The sequence below is a fragment of the Pisolithus orientalis genome (genome assembly GCF_024613125.1).
Source record: "Pisolithus orientalis strain OTSU chromosome Unknown F5J12scaffold_6, whole genome shotgun sequence".
NCBI lineage: Eukaryota > Fungi > Basidiomycota > Agaricomycetes > Boletales > Pisolithaceae > Pisolithus > Pisolithus orientalis.
This window is the reverse complement of record NW_026260787.1, coordinates 300,465-318,814: the sequence shown is the minus strand read 5'-3', so window position 1 is coordinate 318,814 and position 18,350 is coordinate 300,465. Positions and strand designations below refer to the sequence as shown.

The 18,350-nt window shown below is 51.2% G+C and overlaps 10 protein-coding genes across 10 annotated transcripts; 6 read left to right on the top strand and 4 right to left on the bottom strand.

The window, feature by feature from the left end:
* The first annotated feature begins 145 nt into the window (after positions 1-145).
* F5J12DRAFT_812597 (phosphoglycerate kinase) lies at positions 146-1,921 on the top strand. The gene is made up of 8 exons (XM_051744896.1): positions 146-284; positions 337-382; positions 434-960; positions 1,016-1,081; positions 1,137-1,271; positions 1,319-1,440; positions 1,488-1,692; positions 1,746-1,921. Exons 1-8 carry the CDS (start codon positions 171-173, stop codon positions 1,788-1,790), a joined length of 1,260 nt encoding a protein of 419 aa, XP_051602529.1. The 5' UTR covers positions 146-170; the 3' UTR covers positions 1,791-1,921.
* Positions 1,922-1,958: 37 nt separating this feature from the next.
* F5J12DRAFT_812594 (Clavaminate synthase-like protein) lies at positions 1,959-4,581 on the top strand. The gene is made up of 8 exons (XM_051744895.1): positions 1,959-2,321; positions 2,402-2,760; positions 2,816-3,084; positions 3,137-3,196; positions 3,248-3,418; positions 3,471-3,534; positions 3,585-3,654; positions 3,703-4,581. The coding sequence occupies exons 1-8, from the start codon at positions 1,993-1,995 to the stop codon at positions 4,496-4,498; spliced, it is 2,118 nt and encodes a 705-aa protein (XP_051602528.1). The 5' UTR covers positions 1,959-1,992; the 3' UTR covers positions 4,499-4,581.
* Positions 4,582-7,285, top strand: F5J12DRAFT_738511 (uncharacterized protein). Its single transcript, XM_051742008.1, has 3 exons — positions 4,582-4,951; positions 5,010-6,971; positions 7,025-7,285. The coding sequence occupies exons 1-3, from the start codon at positions 4,801-4,803 to the stop codon at positions 7,141-7,143; spliced, it is 2,232 nt and encodes a 743-aa protein (XP_051602527.1). The 5' UTR covers positions 4,582-4,800; the 3' UTR covers positions 7,144-7,285.
* A 172-nt stretch (positions 7,286-7,457) lies between these two features.
* Positions 7,458-8,319, top strand: F5J12DRAFT_919764 (DUF1000-domain-containing protein; the record flags this gene model as incomplete). The annotated part of the gene is made up of 4 exons (XM_051749252.1): positions 7,458-7,472; positions 7,523-7,684; positions 7,760-7,960; positions 8,054-8,319. The coding sequence occupies 4 exons, from the start codon at positions 7,458-7,460 to the stop codon at positions 8,132-8,134; spliced, it is 459 nt and encodes a 152-aa protein (XP_051602526.1). The 3' UTR covers positions 8,135-8,319.
* Positions 8,160-10,264, bottom strand: F5J12DRAFT_484036 (polynucleotide kinase 3 phosphatase-domain-containing protein). The gene is made up of 11 exons (XM_051739648.1): positions 10,162-10,264; positions 10,003-10,101; positions 9,661-9,928; positions 9,508-9,595; positions 9,336-9,453; positions 9,168-9,277; positions 9,046-9,115; positions 8,777-8,998; positions 8,653-8,725; positions 8,514-8,601; positions 8,160-8,458 (listed from the first exon to the last, which is right to left on the bottom strand). The coding sequence occupies exons 1-11, from the start codon at positions 10,196-10,198 to the stop codon at positions 8,288-8,290; spliced, it is 1,344 nt and encodes a 447-aa protein (XP_051602525.1). The 5' UTR covers positions 10,199-10,264; the 3' UTR covers positions 8,160-8,287.
* Positions 10,265-10,274: 10 nt separating this feature from the next.
* Positions 10,275-12,889, bottom strand: F5J12DRAFT_812575 (bifunctional 6-phosphofructo-2-kinase fructose-2,6-bisphosphate 2-phosphatase). The gene is made up of 15 exons (XM_051744894.1): positions 12,631-12,889; positions 12,490-12,581; positions 12,392-12,435; positions 12,278-12,337; positions 12,208-12,228; positions 12,106-12,158; positions 11,913-12,055; positions 11,833-11,860; positions 11,417-11,768; positions 11,235-11,363; positions 11,053-11,181; positions 10,843-10,995; positions 10,769-10,785; positions 10,610-10,717; positions 10,275-10,546 (listed from the first exon to the last, which is right to left on the bottom strand). Exons 1-15 carry the CDS (start codon positions 12,789-12,791, stop codon positions 10,435-10,437), a joined length of 1,602 nt encoding a protein of 533 aa, XP_051602524.1. The 5' UTR covers positions 12,792-12,889; the 3' UTR covers positions 10,275-10,434.
* F5J12DRAFT_812571 (PIG-X) lies at positions 12,816-13,640 on the top strand. The gene is made up of 2 exons (XM_051744893.1): positions 12,816-13,301; positions 13,358-13,640. Exons 1-2 carry the CDS (start codon positions 12,905-12,907, stop codon positions 13,615-13,617), a joined length of 657 nt encoding a protein of 218 aa, XP_051602523.1. The 5' UTR covers positions 12,816-12,904; the 3' UTR covers positions 13,618-13,640.
* Positions 13,641-13,736: 96 nt separating this feature from the next.
* Positions 13,737-14,515, bottom strand: F5J12DRAFT_919761 (P-loop containing nucleoside triphosphate hydrolase protein; the record flags this gene model as incomplete). The annotated part of the gene is made up of 6 exons (XM_051749251.1): positions 13,737-13,852; positions 13,884-14,028; positions 14,084-14,215; positions 14,242-14,280; positions 14,342-14,397; positions 14,455-14,515. The coding sequence occupies 6 exons, from the start codon at positions 14,513-14,515 to the stop codon at positions 13,737-13,739; spliced, it is 549 nt and encodes a 182-aa protein (XP_051602522.1).
* On the top strand, positions 14,394-17,013 carry F5J12DRAFT_483910 (N-acetylglucosaminyl transferase component-domain-containing protein). Its single transcript, XM_051739647.1, has 13 exons — positions 14,394-14,785; positions 14,833-14,990; positions 15,044-15,233; positions 15,285-15,480; positions 15,533-15,635; positions 15,688-15,802; positions 15,851-15,980; positions 16,036-16,242; positions 16,291-16,430; positions 16,484-16,598; positions 16,655-16,710; positions 16,762-16,801; positions 16,859-17,013. The coding sequence occupies exons 1-13, from the start codon at positions 14,681-14,683 to the stop codon at positions 16,975-16,977; spliced, it is 1,674 nt and encodes a 557-aa protein (XP_051602521.1). The 5' UTR covers positions 14,394-14,680; the 3' UTR covers positions 16,978-17,013.
* F5J12DRAFT_812567 (DNA repair protein endonuclease SAE2/CtIP C-terminus-domain-containing protein) lies at positions 16,761-18,288 on the bottom strand. The gene is made up of 5 exons (XM_051744892.1): positions 17,913-18,288; positions 17,732-17,857; positions 17,450-17,679; positions 17,101-17,393; positions 16,761-17,043 (listed from the first exon to the last, which is right to left on the bottom strand). The coding sequence occupies exons 1-5, from the start codon at positions 18,265-18,267 to the stop codon at positions 16,998-17,000; spliced, it is 1,050 nt and encodes a 349-aa protein (XP_051602520.1). The 5' UTR covers positions 18,268-18,288; the 3' UTR covers positions 16,761-16,997.
* Positions 18,289-18,350: the final 62 nt, after the last annotated feature.

Here is an 18,350-nt window from a genome sequence, read left to right as displayed (position 1 = left end):
CAGAGCAGACGCGGCGGACGCTATCCAACTCACAGACGCGCACTGTCCGCGAAGTTGGTGGCTGTGCTGACCGTGTTAATCCGGAGCGTGGGAACAGCCGTCTTATCAAGTCCGATAAGATCTCCACACATCTCCCCCCCTCCTCGTCGACTCTCTTCGCCTCTCCCTCAATGTCGCTCTCCAACAAACTAGCCATCAAAGACCTCGACCTCAAGGACAAGCGTGTCCTCATCCGGGTCGACTTCAATGTCCCCATGCAGGATGGAAAAATCACCAACCCCGCAGTATGTATCTTCCCTTGGAGCCGAAGTATAACGTCCTGACAAGCAGACGTAGCGCATCGTTGCAGCTCTTCCGACCATCGAATACGCCCTAAAAAAGGGTTCGAAACACAGATTATAGTGCACCTACCACACATTGACAACTCCTGTAGATGCCGCCGTCGTTGTGCTCATGTCTCACCTCGGTCGTCCCGATGGTAAAGTGGTTGAAAAATACTCCCTCAAGCCTGTCGCAGACGAGGTAGAGAAACAACTCGGAAAACCGGTCACCTTCCTCTCCGACTGCGTTGGCTCCGAGGTCGAGCAGTCTGTAAAGTCAGCCCCTCACGGTTCTGTCATCCTACTCGAAAACTTGCGCTTCCATATCGAGGAAGAAGGCTCCGTCAAGCACAAGGATGGAACCAAGACCAAGGCTGACCCAGCGAAGGTGACGGAATTCAGAGCAAGCCTTACCAGACTGGGTGACGTCTACGTCAACGACGCCTTCGGTACTGCACACCGTGCCCACTCCAGTATGGTCGGCATTCAGCTCCCCGAGAGAGCTGCTGGCTTCCTCGTCGAGAAGGAGCTCGAGTACTTTGCAAAGGTACTCGAAAGCCCAGACCGTCCGTTCCTGGCTATCCTCGGTGGGGCTAAGGTGTCCGATAAGATCCAACTCATCGAGAACATGCTCGACAAGGTAGGATTACCAACAATCGCGTCATCTCCCAGGCTGTCAGTGCTTACCGTACAAGGTTAACTCCCTCATCATCGGTGGCGGTATGGCGTTCACGTTCGCCAAGGTACTTGAAAACGCGTCGGTGAGTAATCCGCGCTTTCCACGCCTGCTGAGTTCTTACCCCTCATGGAATCGAGATCGGAAACTCCTTGTTTGACCAAGCTGGTTCCGAAAAAGTACATTCCCTCGTCGAGAAAGCAAAACAGAAAAACGTCAAGCTCGTCTTTCCGGTGGACTTTGTCACTGCTGACAAGTTCGACAAAAATGCCGATGTATGAATGTTGGCAGCGTAATCGTGGATCTACTGACCTGCAAGTAGGTCGGGTATGCCACTTTGGAAGAAGGTATTCCTGATGGTCGCATGGGTCTCGACGCTGGCACAAAGAGCCGCGGACTGTTCCGCGATGCCGTCCTTGAAGCGAAAACCATCTTGTGGAATGGGTGTGTCTTGGGCGTACTCGATATGCACAGTGGTTGATAATTCACAGCCCCCCTGGCGTGTTCGAGTTCCCGGCCTTTGCTGAAGGCTCCAAGGCCCTACTCGACGCTACCATCCTGGCAGCTCAAAACGGAGCAACCGTGATTGTTGGTGGGGGAGACACCGCCACCCTTGCGGCACAATACGGAGCAGAAGAGAAACTAAGCCACGTCAGTACTGGTGGAGGCGCAAGCTTGGAGCTCCTCGAGGGCAAGGTAGGCTGGTCTTCCGCTGCCCCCCCCCCTATGTATGCTAAGGGTTCGCGCAGGTTCTCCCTGGTGTGGACGCGCTCAGCGAGAAGCAGAAGCAGTGAGCAGACGCATGGAATAGAACTTGTTAGATGCGGAATTACTGTAACATTTATCCTTGCATTCAGTTTTGTCGTCGTAGAATTATTCTGTCATATCCAGTTTACTGCAGAGGGGAATTGACCGCGCATAGACGAAAGCGGCAGTGTTACGTAAGCACATACTTAGTGCTTCACACAGGTTCCCTTCAGTTCAGTGTCGACTCAAATGGCTCGCAGCAAACGTAGAACGACTCGCTCGGCTGCGCAGAAGAAGCAGCAGAAAGAGCCTGCGCCGCCGTCGCCGTCGCCTGTGTCGAGCAGGTCGTCTCTGACACCCATGCAGGACGATGAACCAGTTGTGCCTACTCCCACGTCAGAGCCCATTGAACCCCTCGGAAGATCGCAAGAAGAGACTTGTCCAGACTGCAAGGACCATCAGGCCTCAGAGGTTGATCCAACCACCAAGGATAGCTGGATAAGATGTGACGCGTGTAAGACATGGTATCATTGGGTATGTGCAGGGAACGGAGGAGACCCCGATGCAATAGACAAATGGCAAGTTTTGCTAGCATAGCTATCCATGCGTGAACAGTCCAATAATCGATATGGGTCTTTTTTTCGTTGATTTGGTGCAGGTACTGCAAGCCATGCGTGCTCGAGAAACCATCCAGGACGATCACGCTCAAACCCCCTGCGCGTAAGTCAACACGCAAACGAACACAGCTCAACTACGCCAACTTGAACTCGGGCGTGGATTCTGACCCGACTAGATGGTTGCGCGTCATTCAATCAAAATCAATACAAGACGACCAGTTCAAGCGGATGAACGGTGCAGACGTCGGCATAGAATGGCTTGAGAACGACAGCAATGCGATGCGTGAACCCATAGTGATCGAGAGCCCCGAAGGACTCGGAATGAAGATGCCGAGCCAAGATTGCACGGTCACCGACGTTGCCAACATGGTTGGTCGTGAAACCCCCGTGGAAGTCATAGGTACAGCGGGTCCATGCCACCGTAACAGCCCCAAATACTCATGCCCAAGTACTAGATGTCGCCTCACAGTCAACTTCTCCAGGGTGGACACTGGGCAAATGGGCAGACTACTACAATCTCGAATCATCTGCGAGGGACAAGATCAGAAACGTCATTTCTCTCGAAATCTCGTCAACCCCACTCGCAGACCAGATCACACCTCCGCGGCTGGTACGAGAGCTGGATTGGGTGGAGAAGTTTTGGCCGAGTTCACGGAAGGGGAAGGGACATGCATATCCAAAGGTCCAGCTATATTGTTTGATGGGGGTCGCATCTGCGTGGACGGTGAGCCATTCTTTCGTGTCGCGGAATGATGTCAGGAATTAAGGTCTTGGAGGACTGGCACATAGATTTTGCAGGCTCTTCCGTTTATTATCACATACTCCGGGGATCCAAGGTTCGATCTAAGAACTGTTCTACTTCTTTCTGTTGACCGCCCGCGCGCTAGGTCTTTTACTTTATCAGACCGACACCAGCCAATCTCGCCGCGTACGAACGGTGGTCTGGGACGGAACTACAATCGAACGTGTGGTTGGGTGATATGGTCGACGAGGTGGTTAAGGTCACGTTGACTGCGGGGAACACGATGATTATTCCCACTGGGTGGATTCACGCAGTAGTGAGTGTATTGGTTTCGACTTTTCGAAACCCCATACTCATGGCAAATGCAGCACACTCCTGTGGACTCTCTAGTAATTGGGGGCAACTTCTTACACTCGTATAACGTCGCGACCCGTAGGCGCTTCTTTACTTGCCCTCCTCGCATACCCTCATATTGCCTTCAGAGTTAAAGGTGCTGGAAATCGAAAAGGCGACACATGTGCCGAAAAAGTTCCGGTTTCCCATGTTTACCAAGTGAGTGGTCTCACGCTGGACCAATCGTTTATTCTGACATGAAGATAGGCTGTGTTGGTATGTTGGAGAAAAGTATCTGCGCGACCTAAAGGCAAAGGAAGAATTTTGCCCGCGGGTAATGGAGTCTCTGGAAGTATTGTCTGGATACTTGGTCTCTGAAGCCCGCGTCATGGAGAGAGGAACTGAGGCTGCAAAGCGTGATGCCAGGGACCAGGTCCCTACCGATCGTGTCAAGGATCCTTCGGCCCTTGCTAGAGAGTTGCGCTGGAGAATCCGGATAAATGCGGGAACTACGAGCGATGATGAAGAACTCGGACGACCGGCTAAGAAAACTTTGGTAAATGGTCATGGCATCAAGCGGAAACGGTCACCAGTGGAACTTCCGGGAGGACCCGTACTGTTCAAGAATTTCCAGCCGAAGGAATGGGACGTGGTGCTAGACTTGCTAAATGAAGAGGATTCGCGAAGGGTTGCAGCTCCGTATCCCTCCGACGACGGATGGCAACAGCAATGGTCTCACTGGGGCGATGAGTCCTTGGACAGCAATACCCATCAAGCAGCCTCCGTTGAGCGGAAACGCAACGTCATCGCCAAGACGAGACGTATAGATGGTGGGCTGGAAAGACAACGGATCGAACGGGTCTTTGAACGATGGGTGTGGGAGGATGGTCCTGTCGATATGAAGCCAGTTGATGGGGATGTGACTATGGCCGTGGCTACAACGGAGTCGGTGGGTGGGATGGATGTGGACACACCAGAGGATACTCCTGCCTTGAAACAGGAAGAGGAAGAACCGGAAGAGGTTGTCAAGGTCGACGGTAGTGCAGTAACAGTTGCTGCATGAGCACAGACTACTATTACTACCTCGGTTCTACGGATTTGTTTATTTCCTGTAATGCTATTGGTTCTTTTCACCTACAAACTACGTGTGGGAATTGCCATGCGCATTCAAAATTGCTAGTGTACAAGGACACGAGCAGCCCACATTGTTCTCCACAGACGACGAGGACGGCGAAGTTGCTCTCAGTGCCCAAAAGGCTATAAGCCCGGATACACCCAGCACCGTTGGACCAGCACCAACTTGACCGCCACCGATTTTTTCGTTCGTAGCGACACCTTGACAAGCCTTGACGTCAGTCCATCACCATGTCTGCCCTAGCCTATGACCAGCCAGAGTCTACTTCAGAGGGCTCGATCGCCTTCGGAAGTACGAACCGACTCCAGCCCAATGGCGGTCCAAACCAGCCTGCTGCCAGGGATTCAGGACACCTTGACGATGATTTCTACGGCGGGTCGTGTAAGTCACCGTCTGTTCTAGTTAACTCGTTTTCATTGAACATCCCGGGCGCACCCAGCGGATGCCTTTACCAACCACTCGAATCGCTCTGTCCCTTCGTTCCCCCCACCAGAATATGATAGTCTCGATAACATCCCACCGATGCCATCCAGCAACGCTGCTTCCCTGGTCGACAGCTTGAATTCTTTACGCATAAATGACAACCCTGGTTCTCGTGGAACGGGCGCTCATCCGTTTCCCTCTGATCCTGTTCCGCGGCCAAGTACATCGATGTCAACGTATAACTCTGGCTATCGGGCGCCTCACCCTTCACGCTACCCGAACACATTGCCACCGGCACCCAATGCAGCCCTTCCGTTGAGGAACCGAAGACCTGGCGTCGATCTTCACACACGTTATCCTGCCGACGACATGAGTGTAGCTTACCAAGTTGGTGAGCAACCACTGATGAGGCGACACAGTGGTGGTTATGGTAATCCTGCACACCAACTCGCTGTCAATACAGATTTTCGGGCCGGGTATCTCTCTGACGAACAAGGAACTGGTCCTTCCAGTGGGTATGCCCCGTCAGATTCCTCGTCCGCGTATTCGCATTCTCTCCCTCAACGCTCCTCAAGCCAGTATCAGATGGCCTGGCATGGCTCACAGCCCAATCTGACTCCAGACTATGGCCACCAAGGTCAACCTCGACCAGCGGAGTACGATCATCTGTACGCTGCAGCTTCAGATGTATTGGGCATGGGACCTCCTCCACCGCAGCCACTCGCGGGTCCCAGCACGTACATGCCGTACTCTGGGTACTCTGGTCAAACAGCCCTCCCTGCCAGTCAATCCACGCCTTACCTCCACCCCGCAGGCCCGGGTCCCTATCACCCAGCACCTCCTCCACCTGGCGGTGCTGGTGTGGTGCCGTACGCGCCAACGCTTCCTCAGGTTTCAGGAGTTGATGAGGCTGAGTTCGAACTTAGATCACCAGCTACATCACTCCAACAGATGAAAAAGACCAAGGCTGTGGACTTGAATTCCCCACCATTTACGAAGGAGTACATCGACGAGTATCGCCAACGTATAAAGGGAGACCCGGATCCGGAGGCTCATTTCAGGTATGCCAAGTACTTGATAGAAGCCGCGAAGAAGATTGGCATAGATGCAAGGGACCAGCGCGCAGTAAAGAAGTATCGTGACTATCTCATACAGGAAGCCCTCAAAACTATCCGTCGGTTGGCCACTCAGAACGAACCATACGACGAGGCACAGTTCTTCATGGCGAACTGCTATGGCACGGGCATGCTCGGCCTCCAGGTCGACCACGAGCGAGCATACCATTTGTACTTGCAGGCTGCTAAGCAGAACCATGCGGCAGCATCATACCGTGTTGCCGTTTGCAACGAGCTCGGGGCAGGGACTAGAAGAGAACCCCCACGCGCCGCTGTTTTCTACAGGAAAGCTGCTTCTTTGGGCGACACTGCGGCCATGTACAAGTTGGGCATGATTCTGCTTCTCGGATCACTGGGAGAACAGAAGAATCCTCGCGAAGCCATTAATTGGCTTAGGCGAGCAGCCGAGCAAGCTGACGAAGAAAACCCTCATGCGCTGCACGAACTGGCCATGTTGCACGAAATGCCAAACTCGGGACTTGTGCCCCACGATCCAGCATATGCTAAGGCACTCTTGACACAGGCAGCTCATCTTGGTTACGTCCAATCCCAGTATAAGCTTGGGCAGTGCTACGAATACGGCGCCCTCACTTGCCCGGTTGATCCGAGGCGTTCGATAGCTTGGTACACCAAGGCTGCGGAAAAAGGTTACGCAGAAGCCGAACTTGCCCTGAGTGGGTGGTATCTTACGGGAAGTGAAGGAGTCTTAAAACAAAGCGACTCCGAGGCGTATCTTTGGGGACGGAAGGCTGCAAATAAGGGATTGAGCAAGGCGGAATATGCTGTAGGATACTATGCGGAAGTTGGTATTGGGATCAAACAGGACATTGAGTTTGCTAAACGATGGTACATGCGCGCAGCAGGTGGGTGCGTTCCTACCCTGGTTTTATGCATTTGGTGCTGAAATCCCCTCCAGCACAGGGCAACAAGCGTGCGATGAACAGATTGACGGAGATGAAACGCATGGGGAACAAGCGATCCAATGTTGGACGCCCGACTCGCCAACAGGCCAAGGACGAGTGTGTAATTTGCTAACCGTAGACCTTTTTCGAATAATGATGGAAGCGAAACATTGCTACTTCCACGTCGTCATCATCGTAATATTCCTGATATCATGTTCTTGGCTCTCTCGTCTGCTGTCGATGTTTTGCCAACGCTCAGCGAGCCTTCGAGCGGTGCGTGATTGAGATAAGCGCCGGTGTTGGTCGGCCGAGGCTACGAGTGTCAAGTGGCGGTCCAAGTTGGGTCCAAGTTGGGTCCAAGTCACGTCCAAGTAGTGACTGCCCCTGTCCGAGTGCTTGACGCCCCGCCGCTCATTACAACCCAACAGCAATTCACAGTAAGTACAGATGAACAGAGAAGACGTTCGTGCTATTCTCCTACACGGGCGAGGAGAACGCTAATTCTTCGATAGATCTCCCTCTTGGAATACTTGGATATCTCTCAAGTCAACTGTCTCAACGAACAACATCAGCACGATCTGAAATCTATCGTCGCTTCGAGGAAAATCAACCCTCCGGAGTCGTCAGCTTATCTCGCAAGCGATGCAGACAGACAACTCTTGGTTAACATATGTGTAGGTGTCGCCTTCGCCTGCGCCACACAGATAATATCAGACATCTTTATACTTTGGCATGTTATGTATCATCAGTTCAATCAAGCCGTTAAAATCCGTACGCTTGTCATCAAGACCAAGGTAGAAATGGAGGGGCCGAAGACTATCAAGTTGCGCATTAACAATTCGTCGATCAGTTTCTCCGATGTGGAGGATGCGGCAGATAAGACGTTCGCTCAAGTGGTCGAGCTGAGCCGAGAAGACGTCACTGAAGGAAGGCCCATCCCTTTACGATTTGTACGCTTTCAACGCTGTGAGCAGTCTCCACGTACGTCTCGGACAGATAACCTCGTTCTCGAGCCGGGGTAAATGGCCTTTTAATCTTAATAGATATTCGTCGAGTCGAATCAAGGCGGGAGTGATCAAACTCGCATAGATGCTATCGACGTCATCGGCATCCCAGTAGAGTGAGTTCGATTTTCGTATTTTAGAATGCTCTTTCATTCTAGAACCAGAGCAACGAAAGACTTGAGTGGACTGAGGCAAGAAGAGCATTGAAAGGTCTGCAATCTAATGTGATATATACTAGCCATGCAAGTCTTAGATTCACGATTCATGTGATGATTACTTTCCGTCAATCTGTAACCACATACTCCATCGTCTCCGAGCCTCTTCATCACCTTCAAACTTCCAAGCAATCTTCACCACTTCCGAGAACCCTTCACTTGTGTGGGGCTCTTCGTAATTGTCCCGAAATCCTATGAAAGCGACGTAAGGTAGAATGTCCCTCGGGGGCTAAGCAGGTCATATAAGCGCAAATCGTCAAAATGTTTGCCGGAGGGACCACTACCTTGTCGACATCGAAAACGGGCTCGATATAAGCACGATACAGGTTATTGTGCCACGCGAGTTCCATCGGTCCAGTGAAATCGAAACACCTATTCTAGAACATGAACAAAGTCTCTGGGAAGCGAGAATTACCAACTAACCTCGCCAGGACCCCGTGCCTCTTGGCCAGGTCAAGGTAATGCTTGCGCGTCGCAACATCGCGATTGGTATTATCTGTTTGAACTCTATCCAAAATGGACGGCATGCGTGTGAGAGGGCACATGCCTACAACGATGCTCTTCATGTCCTTTAGTGCCTCTTCTGCAGCCTTGATGCATTTAGGCCTGGAGCCCAACACGTCTTGATTAATATGGCTATACCCAATCGGGGAGAAATATCTGCGGTAGAAAGAAGATTTACCCAGACAAGGGTAACCAGTGAAGATGACAAGCTCCTGTCTAGGAGGGTCTGGTATGATCGCCACATTAGCAGGCGTTACCGGTTCCACTGTAAAGGTTCAGTGTAGGCCGAGGTGGCATAAAGAGACGATCGACCTTCAGGTAAGCTAGCTACGTGAAATCCGGGTAAATTGTATGATGCAGCTGGAAGTTTGAGGAAGTATTCCTTTACCCATGTCAGCGAGGGCGTAAATTCTCGAGGTACAAGAGTTCAGTACCTCTGGTGTGTAGAAAGGAATGCCAATATTGAGGGCCCACTTCCTGTCAGTTGACGCGAAGTCATCCGGACGACCCGCAGCGTCTCCGACGTAGAACGAACTCGCTTTGTCTGCGCAGTGTACAGTGTGTAGCAAGACAGAAGTATGAAAAATCCTTCGAAACCTTACCGATTTCCACACCCTGATCTTTGAAGATCCGTTCAAGTTCGTACCACATCCCAGGCATCGGTTTCCGATAGCCATCCTTCGCACATGCTGCAAAGATGCGAAATGGGACATCAGGCAACTATATACATTTGGAATAAGTCACGCAGTCGACGGTAGTTGGAAAAGGACTTGCAGCGGCAGCTATCAGGGGTATCTTTTTCTTCCATTCCGTCAACTGGTTCGATTTTAGTGCTTGGTTAGATATAAATACGATAGAATACCTAAGGAGGAGTCCAAGGGTGCCGCATGAGTGCAATCGCGAAACCGTGAACACCGAGAGACTCACCCCTCCTCGTGCAAGGTTCGCATCTTTGAAGGTACCACGTTTCTCCACCATTCCCACTGCGATGCTGAGCCTTTACCTCGGTTATTATGGTTTGACTTGATCACCGTTCCATCCAGATCAAGTGCAGCGATCTTCGACAAGCAGGGTGGAGAAAGATTAATCCCATGTAAGCATGTACGCTTAGGGCCGAGAGACGGTTTCAGCCATTGAAACGGCGACGACTCGGACAAGGATGTTGCCTGGCTTTGCTTAGAGAAGAAGGGATGAACTAAGAAGCCGGCAGGACTGAGTAACACGCGACTACGTGGTGCCGCGAGACGCACGCGAATGAGAAAGACTCACTTTTCGCGATCTTCCGTGAGTTCATGGACCCGTCTACTGACGACTCTGTTTCATTGGTTTGCAGGTCCGACGCGCCACGCTTCTTAGAAGGGCCTGAAGCTGAGGCGCGGTGCCTAGGTCAGTTGTCGCCAGACACTGTCCCGACGAAGGGTTCCTTACGCGCAGTACTGTCTGTTGCTGGGTTCGCCGACGCCATGGATATGCTGGGAGGCGTTGACAAGGATAGTCGCACAATAGCCTGAGTACTACGGCGCGTTCGCCGAACAAACAGGGGTAAATCAAGTAACACATTCACATGTACCCCATGTTCGTTCGATGAAATACCTACAGAACGCGTAGTTACTCTATATATAATCTTTCATTTGGAGAAACAGCATAAATGACCCTTCCGGCTTGCATCTTCTATGGTATGTAGTCATAAGTAATCGGAAATTAAACATCCTTGGCGTAATATTCCCTTGCACTCTGGGCTTGGGGGAGTTGCACCTGAGGGGCCTTCGGTTTCGGTCTATGAGTATCAACCGCGCCTATGGGCAGGGTATACCTGTCGTATTTGGTTAGCCACCGCGAGCGAGCGAACAGTCATCGCGGTGAGCCGTGGACTGACCTCTCTTCGTCGCAACCGTACGCTTTTGGAGTCAGCTTGATAACGGTGTGTAACGGTATTTTAATATAGGGAAGATCAACCTGCGGCAGATCATGGAAGTACGCATATCTACGACATTGAATTGAGCGCTCGCGCTATCAACGGAATAAGACAACTCACAAGCAGCGTAAGATAGCCTACGAGAGGTGGGTCAGGTGCTGCAAGACCACAACGAAACAACCTTTGATACCTACCTGATGGCCGACAATCAAGATGTTCTCCTGCCGCTCGAGTTCCATTATGACAGGCTCCAATCGTACGACAACATCACGGTATGATTCGCCTCCTCGGTAACGATAATTGAATTTGTCTTCGTCACGATTTGCAAAATCTTCGGGGTACGCTAACTAAGAAAGGCATTGGTTGCGGAAACGTGGCAGGTGGGGTTCGATTCAAGCACCGACCTCGATCTCTTCGTAGGTCATCCCATCGCATACGCCGGCATCCAATTCGTCCAGTGATTTCCATGTCAGTTTGGTATAGGGTAAGTCTTGAGCCGTTTGTATGGTGCGCTGGAGGGTGGAGGTCCAGACCTGATGGGGGCGTAAGTCACCTTGAAAACAGGTGACAAGGACCTTCTGCTTACGGTCAAAGATGCATCTCCAACGTGTTTCCGGATAAGGTCAGGAAGGGCGCGAGCATACTCCATTCCGCGCGGGGAAAGCGGAGCATCTCCACCAATTTTCCCCTCAACGTTGAATTGACTCTCGCCGTGCTGACGGGGATCTAGCTCGCCACTTCTGCAAATATTCGATGGATAGCACTCACCCGCGACATGAAGATATTGCGAGGCTTGACATGAAGATTCATGAGGTAGAATGCGATGCGGCTTTGTAGGTACCCATTGATGCGGGACAATGTAACTTCGTTGCCAACGTCCGTTATTCGAAGGTATGAAAGGTGTGGTTCAGTGATTGTCTCATAAACAGCCTCATACTCCTTAATGCGTCTTATGAAGTCACGCTCGGCCACTTCTTTAGGGAGGTGCTTGTAGTCTGGATCACCGGAAGACACCTTGAGCGCGATGTTTGCAGCGATGACAGCCGGATCATTGCAGACGGATTCCAGGAATATAACTTGGATGCCCTTTTCCTGCTTGACGCGCGCTTCAATATTTTCTCTGGGTGGGGGATTCGGGGTTACAGTCACTTTCCCGTGGATTTGACTAGTTTTATTGTACATACCGTCGCCGACGAGTGCTGTTCGTTGCATCTATGTCAATGTAAGCAGCAGTTCACTGGGTTGCAGTTGAGAGATTATTCACCGTGTATACCGACATTCCCTCCCTTCTTCAACCAGTTAATGAGCATTTCCAAACTTTCCTCTGCAAGGCTTTCGCGAGCTCTGGTCGCCTCTACGTTGTTGTGGCTGAAGTAATCCGAGTTGTGGTCTTCCCGGATTCCACTCCTGATTCCGCATTACGATGGCAAACGTTCGAAAAACGTGTCGATACGCACTGAAGTGCCTTCTGTCTGGCACGCGAGCGCCTAAGTTGACCAACATTAAATACCTCGGGACGGGATCAGCCTGAAGATATGAGACCGACTGTGCTGACATACCTGGACATCGTATTCGAGCCACTGCAAATGGCTGATCAAAGCAACTGCTGGTGTGCATTGCACGACGTACCTTCAAATATCGCGTAAGCTTGTTACTTAGGTATGACTTTCCGCGAGCAGGTAACCCGACCTGTGGAGGACTGACGATGAGAATTGCCACGGCGTATGTTCGGATCATACGCACCATGGCAAGGACGATCTTTGCCTCCGAATAGTCAGGCTTTGCAACTGGATAAGGCTGATATGAACCGTGCACAAGAGCCGGAAGTGAGTTTCGATTACCTTTGTTGCCGATGCCCACGACGGAACGCGGAGGAGTGGGTGCCTGGGAGCCCTTGCGGCTTGACGCTGCGGACTGATCGAACTGCTTGAGCCTGGACGACGTATGAGGCGAGCGAAACGGCTAGGCTGAATGAACAGTACATTGGACCGCCAGCACCGAAAATAATGGGCGGATTTTCACGATCTGTGCGCCCAGTGGAATCTGGGACGACTTGGCCTTCCATCATGTCCTCGATGACACCGAGAGCACCCGTGAGATCGATTTTTGGCGGAGGGAAATGCACGCGATTGTGGTCCTCCATGATATTGTGATTACACCCGAGTGCTAGGATTCCTGTTAGAAGCCCTGTTAGTATCAAGTTAGTATGTATGAGTCGGGCGGATCTGCAGTGCTGCCTAATTTGGAACACCCGCCATGCTGCTCTCCTTTGCTCTGTCCCCGACGCGCGGGTTCCATTCAACACTGTTGGCACGAATAGCACTGCACGACGAGAACCATGCATGCTCGGAATTCGTGCTATATACACTCCCGCCCAGTGTCATCGTGGACCGGCACGAGCTCATCGACCGCGGTATTGAGTTCGAGCTGTGGAGTGAATCAAACCTGGAACTGCCTGTTTTCGCCGTCAGCCAGGCGAATACCTCCCTTCTGGTGAACGTGAGACACGCCGAACCGCACGGCAATGAAGTACTTGTAGACGTGCCCATTCACGCGCGCTACGGCGTTCCACTCCGAGGCAGCATGCCACGACAGCTCATCGAGGTTCACCCTCCAACATGTTTTCTCGCATGCCCTGAGTCTAATATGTCGAGTATGATCTCATATGTTCTTTCTTGTGTACCGGCTGATTCAATGCGGCAATGACAGCGGATATGTCGATCTATTCGACTTCAGACCCACCGGTTAACCAATCCGCAGTGCTACGACCGTACAGCAAGTTTCTCGTGTCACAAACTCCATACGCGCTACCCGCTGCACAACTCGATGTACCTGTCGGCTCACTAGACGATCTACTCCCTGTCGAAGCAGGTACAGTTGCCGTGGTCCTGGCCGCATTCTTGTGGCTCGTCTATCGTTCCTGGATGAGCAGTAGTAAAATACAGAGTCACCATGTCAAGCAGGACTGAATCCACGTATTGTACAGATGCCATTGCTTGTAATAGCGAGTGTGCTGTAAAATTGTGATGTATATCAGTACCGTACAAATACTAGGAGCATTGCAGTCCGTTCTATTATGGGACGAACATCAGACCACTACACAACGCCGTTGCTTCACCATCTTCCCCCACCGACCTCTCATACTTTCCCTGAGTGCAAGGTTGAAGACGTCCTGGACACCAACGCCCGTCTTGGCCGAGCATTCTATGTATTTGGCACCAATTTCCTTGGCGACGGACTGACCCCTGCTCTGCTGTCACCGGAGCCTGTCCCTGTGCAGCCAGCATCCGTCGTGTTTGATCCTCTCTCCGCAGATCGATCTTTGTGCCAACCAGTATCAGTGGTGTCCCTTCGCAGAAGTGGGCCACCTCTGGGTACCACTACAGGAATATAATTAACCAACAATCCACCACCAGGAAAGATAATGCGCCGAACCTTGTCTTGAACATTACCTAGACTGACCGGGAAATCAACGGAGAAAACGATAAGGATAACATCGCTTTCTGGGTAGCTCAGCGGTCGCAATCGGTCGTACTCCTCCTGTCCAGCGGTATCCCAAAGCGCAAGCTCCACCACCTTCCCTCAAACTGAACTTGCGTAACGTAGTTTTCAAACACGGTTGGAATGTAAGACTATGCCGACTATCAATTGAGCCTCGTCGACTGAAGGGTGCAAGGTATACGAGGAACGTACCTCCGGAAAGCGGTTCTCTGCGTAAACTATGAGTAGACACGTCTTCCCGCAGCCGCCTTAGTGTAATGTTATTGAATGATGGGCAAGGAGGACGAACAAAGTATCCCGCGCACCATCACCTACCACCACCAGTTTCTTCTTCACGTCCGGTCTGCGAGCCGACGAAATGTCCATTTGGGGGTCAAAAACACGCTTTCCTCCACAACTTGGTATATCTGAACGAACGAAGCAGAGAAGACCTCCAACGCACTTGGAACGCGTTTGCCAAGCGTCCCTGGTCACGTGCAGCCAACAGACACCAGCAAGCTTGAATACATCAGACGTCAGCGCGTCAGCCCCATGACGACAGTGTTCTGGCCATTGGATGTCACAGACGATGGCTTTATGTACGGCTGGATCCAGGAGCACACGGTTTGCGTCGCAGGAATTTTGCACGCAGACACAGTACGTGTTAACATAGTTGTATCGGCCAGTCCTCACCAAACTATCAGCTAGCGGATGCAGAAGCTATCCTTGCGAAGGCCCTCGGCTCGGAGAGATTACGAGCGTTGATGACACTTTGCGAAATACCAGTCATTCTTGGGCATTGTGCGTTCCGTTCTCTAGCTCCTTATGCCACCCCTGAGATCAAAGGCTCTATCATTTCTTGGTGAGATATGATACGTTTACTGTAAAACGGACTAGCCTGACGTCAATTTGTAGGACACGTCCCTTCCACTTTTACTATTACTATCGCCATACCGGGAATTCTCGGCGTTTCTATGCTGTGCGCGAAGAGGGTGCCAGTCTCATTTCACGCGGCAATAGAACAATGCCCACGGAAGCATATTTAGTCCATGATTTCACTCGCCATCGCCCACGAAGTTCCAGACTCGAGGACGTCGTCAATCAAGTGCGTCCGCGATCAGACTATATTTAGTTGCCTCCTGAGCCTCCTGCACAGTTAAATTCCGCGAGATTGGCTGAATACGCCGTACGACACTGTCAGACTACATGTCCAAGACCGCCGGATGGAAAAGCGCGTGGTATGAACTTCGTTTCAAATACATTGAAGTCAGCCTCCCGGTCGTGGGATCTGTTCGGCCACCGCTTCCTGCCAACAAGAAGCGTGTCGATGCTGAAAGAGTTCAGCTTTACAGGTCATTTGCACGTCGTCTCTTATGAGGAGGTGGGCTAAGCCAAAAAAATTAGCTCGCCAGGTCGAAAACAGGGTCCACGTACTGCACTTCTTGTCCAATCGGAAGTTTGTTCACCAGGGTGGGGATATAAATTCGGCTTGTCAAGAATACATCGAGTACGTACGGAAGCTATGGAAGACCTCTCTTGATATCTATCCCATCATCCAGGTATCATAATACCCTTTGGGTGATTTTGAATGACATCATCATCGGTGTCGCGTTCCGCTTTTTCCTGTACCAAAATCGGGCGATCATCAACCAGTTGGTTATAGACGGATTAGAGGTATGTTTTTGCTGCCCTGCGTGTGCAGGTTAACTGCATCTGGCTTAGGGCATATTGGCACATCGCATGGAAGGCATGTTGCTGTGGCTGGATAGTTGGCCAGCAGGTTTGAAGTTGAACACGGAACTCAGCAGATTTTATTCACAAGGCTTCATTGGCCTGATAACGCAGTGGGCTAGTAAGTACGGCTTAACAAGTGCATCCATGTTATTGAAGGGAAAAAAAAAACAAAGCGTTTCTGCGTAGCTGTCTTTGTTTCTTACCGGTGCTCAACCTGACCATAGAGACAGCCAGTCTCATGGGGATGACAATGGCCACATCCTTGTTCTTGGATCTTCTTGGTCTACTTACTGGTCACTTCTATGCGTGTTATTTGATTGCGTCGACGATATACCGGCACATCTTAATTCTCCTAGGTTCCCTGTGGAACCTCTTTCGAGGTGTGTATGACTACAGGGATGTCTTAAGCTTGTACTGATCGACACCAGGGAAGAGGTACAACGTACTCCGCAACCGCACGGACCCATGGGATTACGAAACCGATCAGCTCCTCCTTGGGACAATCCTTTTCACCCTTGCGGCTTACCTTTTCCCCACGATTTGGGTGTATTATGTAGTTTTTGCGCTGGTAAGTCGTTACCTGGGTTGATACGCAACGAATACAAGTGACCGTTGCAATAGGTTCGGTTGTCGCTCATCGCACTCTACGCAACCGGCGAGACATTGCTGGCTTTCATGAATCACTTCCCCTTGTTCGCGCTCATGTTGCGGATTAAAGACCCCCAGCGACTGCCTGGTAGGTAGTCGCAACTTTGGAACACGCCAAGGAGGACCTGACAAATAGGCTTCCAGGTGATATATACCTGTTGGCACGACCGACGTCCGATCGTTGTTCTGTTACCTTGATGGTACTATCCGTTGCCTGTTCCCAAGATACAGTAATACTCACCATCATGCAGAGTTATCCACTTCCACTTTCTGTTATCTTTGCGCAGTATAGTAAGCCATTCTCGCAAACGTTATTGTGTTTCTCCGCACTGAGATGGTTGGTTGCAGCACAACTCTGGCGTCAGCTACTACAGTACTATCATCCATTTCGCCTTGGCAGATGGATACTGCAAGGACGAGTCCTCGCAACATTTACACATGCATCTGTATACATACCATCGCAATAGTCTGGGCAGATTATAAACATTCATGATAATTTCGCTGCTCGTTCCAGGTATTTGCCATTGTGATTCCTATGTCACCGGTAAGGTTCCGTCGTTGCGAGTACGAACTCGCGATATTTAACTCACCTCGTTTCTAACTCGATGTCTACTAGTTTCTTCTTGTGCATTTCAGCAGCCCGCCGATTGATTTCGGAAGCTTCCTGCGTGTCCGGGAAACCAATCTCCCAATAAGCCGGTGGTGTCTTTGGTCTATGCCAATGATGACGATGCCGTGATACACGATACTTGTGTTGCTCGATGTCATCGTCGTTCTCCTTGTCTATGTCATTGTCGGAATGGTAACTTGCATTCGATTTGCGCTTGGGTGATCGCCAGAGAGGACGCTGGGGAGCAGGGACGGGACCTATAGCTTTATAGTACTTACGAATGACCCATTGGTGTCATGGTCCTCTTCCAGACAAAGTGTTGCACTCACGTCGTGACAGCATTCGCAGTCGTCGCCCTCCATGTGTCGTCGTTCTTCCCGACTGCGGACAACGGTATCATATGGATGGTCGAAGCCTTGATTAAGGTCCTTTCTGATGGAGAACCTCGAGTTGATGGTAGGCATCCCTGCAGGTATCTGCGCATACCGCCCACGGGGCTTACGGCCGCTGCCGCCTACAGTGGGGGATTTTCTGGAGGATTCAACTTTGAACGGCGAATCTGTAGCAAGTTCACCGAGATTGGGTGTGCCTTTGAGTTTTCTAGCACGCACCACTCTTGCTCCTGACAGTCTGTGAAACCTTAGTCTTCTCCACCTCTGGGACTGGTGGGTCATCGTTTCTGGAGACACCTCCCATCGCTGTATTCGGATGGTCAGGCGGTTGTCCGGTCCGCCGGTCTGATCGTATAGATTGGTTTCAACAAGACCATATAAATGGCGCGAATGATAATACCAGATGCAATGCCTGATTTCTTCTTCTGGTTCTCCTCTTCATCACTAACCCCACCCAAATCCGGTCCAATTCCCTCGAATTGCTTGCGTTTACCAAGTATCGAGGCCCTCGGGTACGCCTGAAATTCTCCTGACCTGAGAGCTTTATAGACCTCGTCGTCTCTTGCGAAATCTTCGAATAACCATTGCTTGAAGTTCTTCCACTTCCGGTAGTCGGATTTGTACCGCTCAGCAGCCCGGTCGCTTGTCTTGCGAAGGTCGTCATAACGACTGCGTAGAGAGTCGAGTTCTTCTTGAAGCTTCTGAACTTGCTCTACGAGGTTCGGTGTGTTTGTGGGTTGACCGGGTTCTGCCATTCATGCATGGAGACTCGAGAGCGCCCGTCAGCGAATCATCAAATTAAAGGTACGCGACGTAGTAACTTGATCATGTGATCGTG

Bases quoted from the DNA above. Each gene is read 5' to 3' on its own strand.
- F5J12DRAFT_812597 (XM_051744896.1), top strand. From the start codon at position 171: ATGTCGCTCTCCAACAAACTAGCCATCAAAGACCTCGACCTCAAGGAC. The intron at 1,272-1,318 runs GTATGAATGTTG...ACCTGCAAGTAG, and splicing joins AGTTCGACAAAAATGCCGAT to GTCGGGTATGCCACTTTGGA. The intron at 1,441-1,487 runs GTGTGTCTTGGG...GATAATTCACAG, and splicing joins AAAACCATCTTGTGGAATGG to CCCCCCTGGCGTGTTCGAGT.
- F5J12DRAFT_812594 (XM_051744895.1), top strand. From the start codon at position 1,993: ATGGCTCGCAGCAAACGTAGAACGACTCGCTCGGCTGCGCAGAAGAAG. The intron at 2,322-2,401 runs GCAAGTTTTGCT...GATTTGGTGCAG, and splicing joins CCCGATGCAATAGACAAATG to GTACTGCAAGCCATGCGTGC. The intron at 3,535-3,584 runs GTAGGCGCTTCT...TATTGCCTTCAG, and splicing joins CTCGTATAACGTCGCGACCC to AGTTAAAGGTGCTGGAAATC.
- F5J12DRAFT_738511 (XM_051742008.1), top strand. From the start codon at position 4,801: ATGTCTGCCCTAGCCTATGACCAGCCAGAGTCTACTTCAGAGGGCTCG. The intron at 4,952-5,009 runs GTAAGTCACCGT...GGGCGCACCCAG, and splicing joins TGATTTCTACGGCGGGTCGT to CGGATGCCTTTACCAACCAC. The intron at 6,972-7,024 runs GTGGGTGCGTTC...AATCCCCTCCAG, and splicing joins ATGGTACATGCGCGCAGCAG to CACAGGGCAACAAGCGTGCG.
- F5J12DRAFT_484036 (XM_051739648.1), bottom strand. From the start codon at position 10,198: ATGGCGTCGGCGAACCCAGCAACAGACAGTACTGCGC. The intron at 8,999-9,045 runs GTCGATCGTCTC...GAACCTTTACAG, and splicing joins CGTAGCTAGCTTACCTGAAG to TGGAACCGGTAACGCCTGCT. The intron at 8,726-8,776 runs GCATGTGCCCTC...GAGTTCAAACAG, and splicing joins CATGAAGAGCATCGTTGTAG to ATAATACCAATCGCGATGTT.
- F5J12DRAFT_812575 (XM_051744894.1), bottom strand. From the start codon at position 12,791: ATGGAGGACCACAATCGCGTGCATTTCCCTCCGCCAAAAATCGATCTC. The intron at 12,436-12,489 runs GTAATCGAAACT...AGCCTTATCCAG, and splicing joins CGTGGGCATCGGCAACAAAG to TTGCAAAGCCTGACTATTCG. The intron at 11,861-11,912 runs GTGAATAATCTC...ACATTGACATAG, and splicing joins AGGGAATGTCGGTATACACG to ATGCAACGAACAGCACTCGT.
- F5J12DRAFT_812571 (XM_051744893.1), top strand. From the start codon at position 12,905: ATGCTGCTCTCCTTTGCTCTGTCCCCGACGCGCGGGTTCCATTCAACA. The intron at 13,302-13,357 runs GTATGATCTCAT...CGGCAATGACAG, and splicing joins CCCTGAGTCTAATATGTCGA to CGGATATGTCGATCTATTCG.
- F5J12DRAFT_483910 (XM_051739647.1), top strand. From the start codon at position 14,681: ATGACGACAGTGTTCTGGCCATTGGATGTCACAGACGATGGCTTTATG. The intron at 15,636-15,687 runs GTACGTACGGAA...CCCATCATCCAG, and splicing joins GCTTGTCAAGAATACATCGA to GTATCATAATACCCTTTGGG. The intron at 16,802-16,858 runs GTAAGCCATTCT...GGTTGGTTGCAG, and splicing joins TGTTATCTTTGCGCAGTATA to CACAACTCTGGCGTCAGCTA.
- F5J12DRAFT_812567 (XM_051744892.1), bottom strand. From the start codon at position 18,267: ATGGCAGAACCCGGTCAACCCACAAACACACCGAACCTCGTAGAGCAA. The intron at 17,680-17,731 runs GTGCGTGCTAGA...AACTTGCTACAG, and splicing joins GACTGTCAGGAGCAAGAGTG to ATTCGCCGTTCAAAGTTGAA. The intron at 17,394-17,449 runs GTGAGTGCAACA...GTCATTCGTAAG, and splicing joins ACTGCGAATGCTGTCACGAC to TACTATAAAGCTATAGGTCC.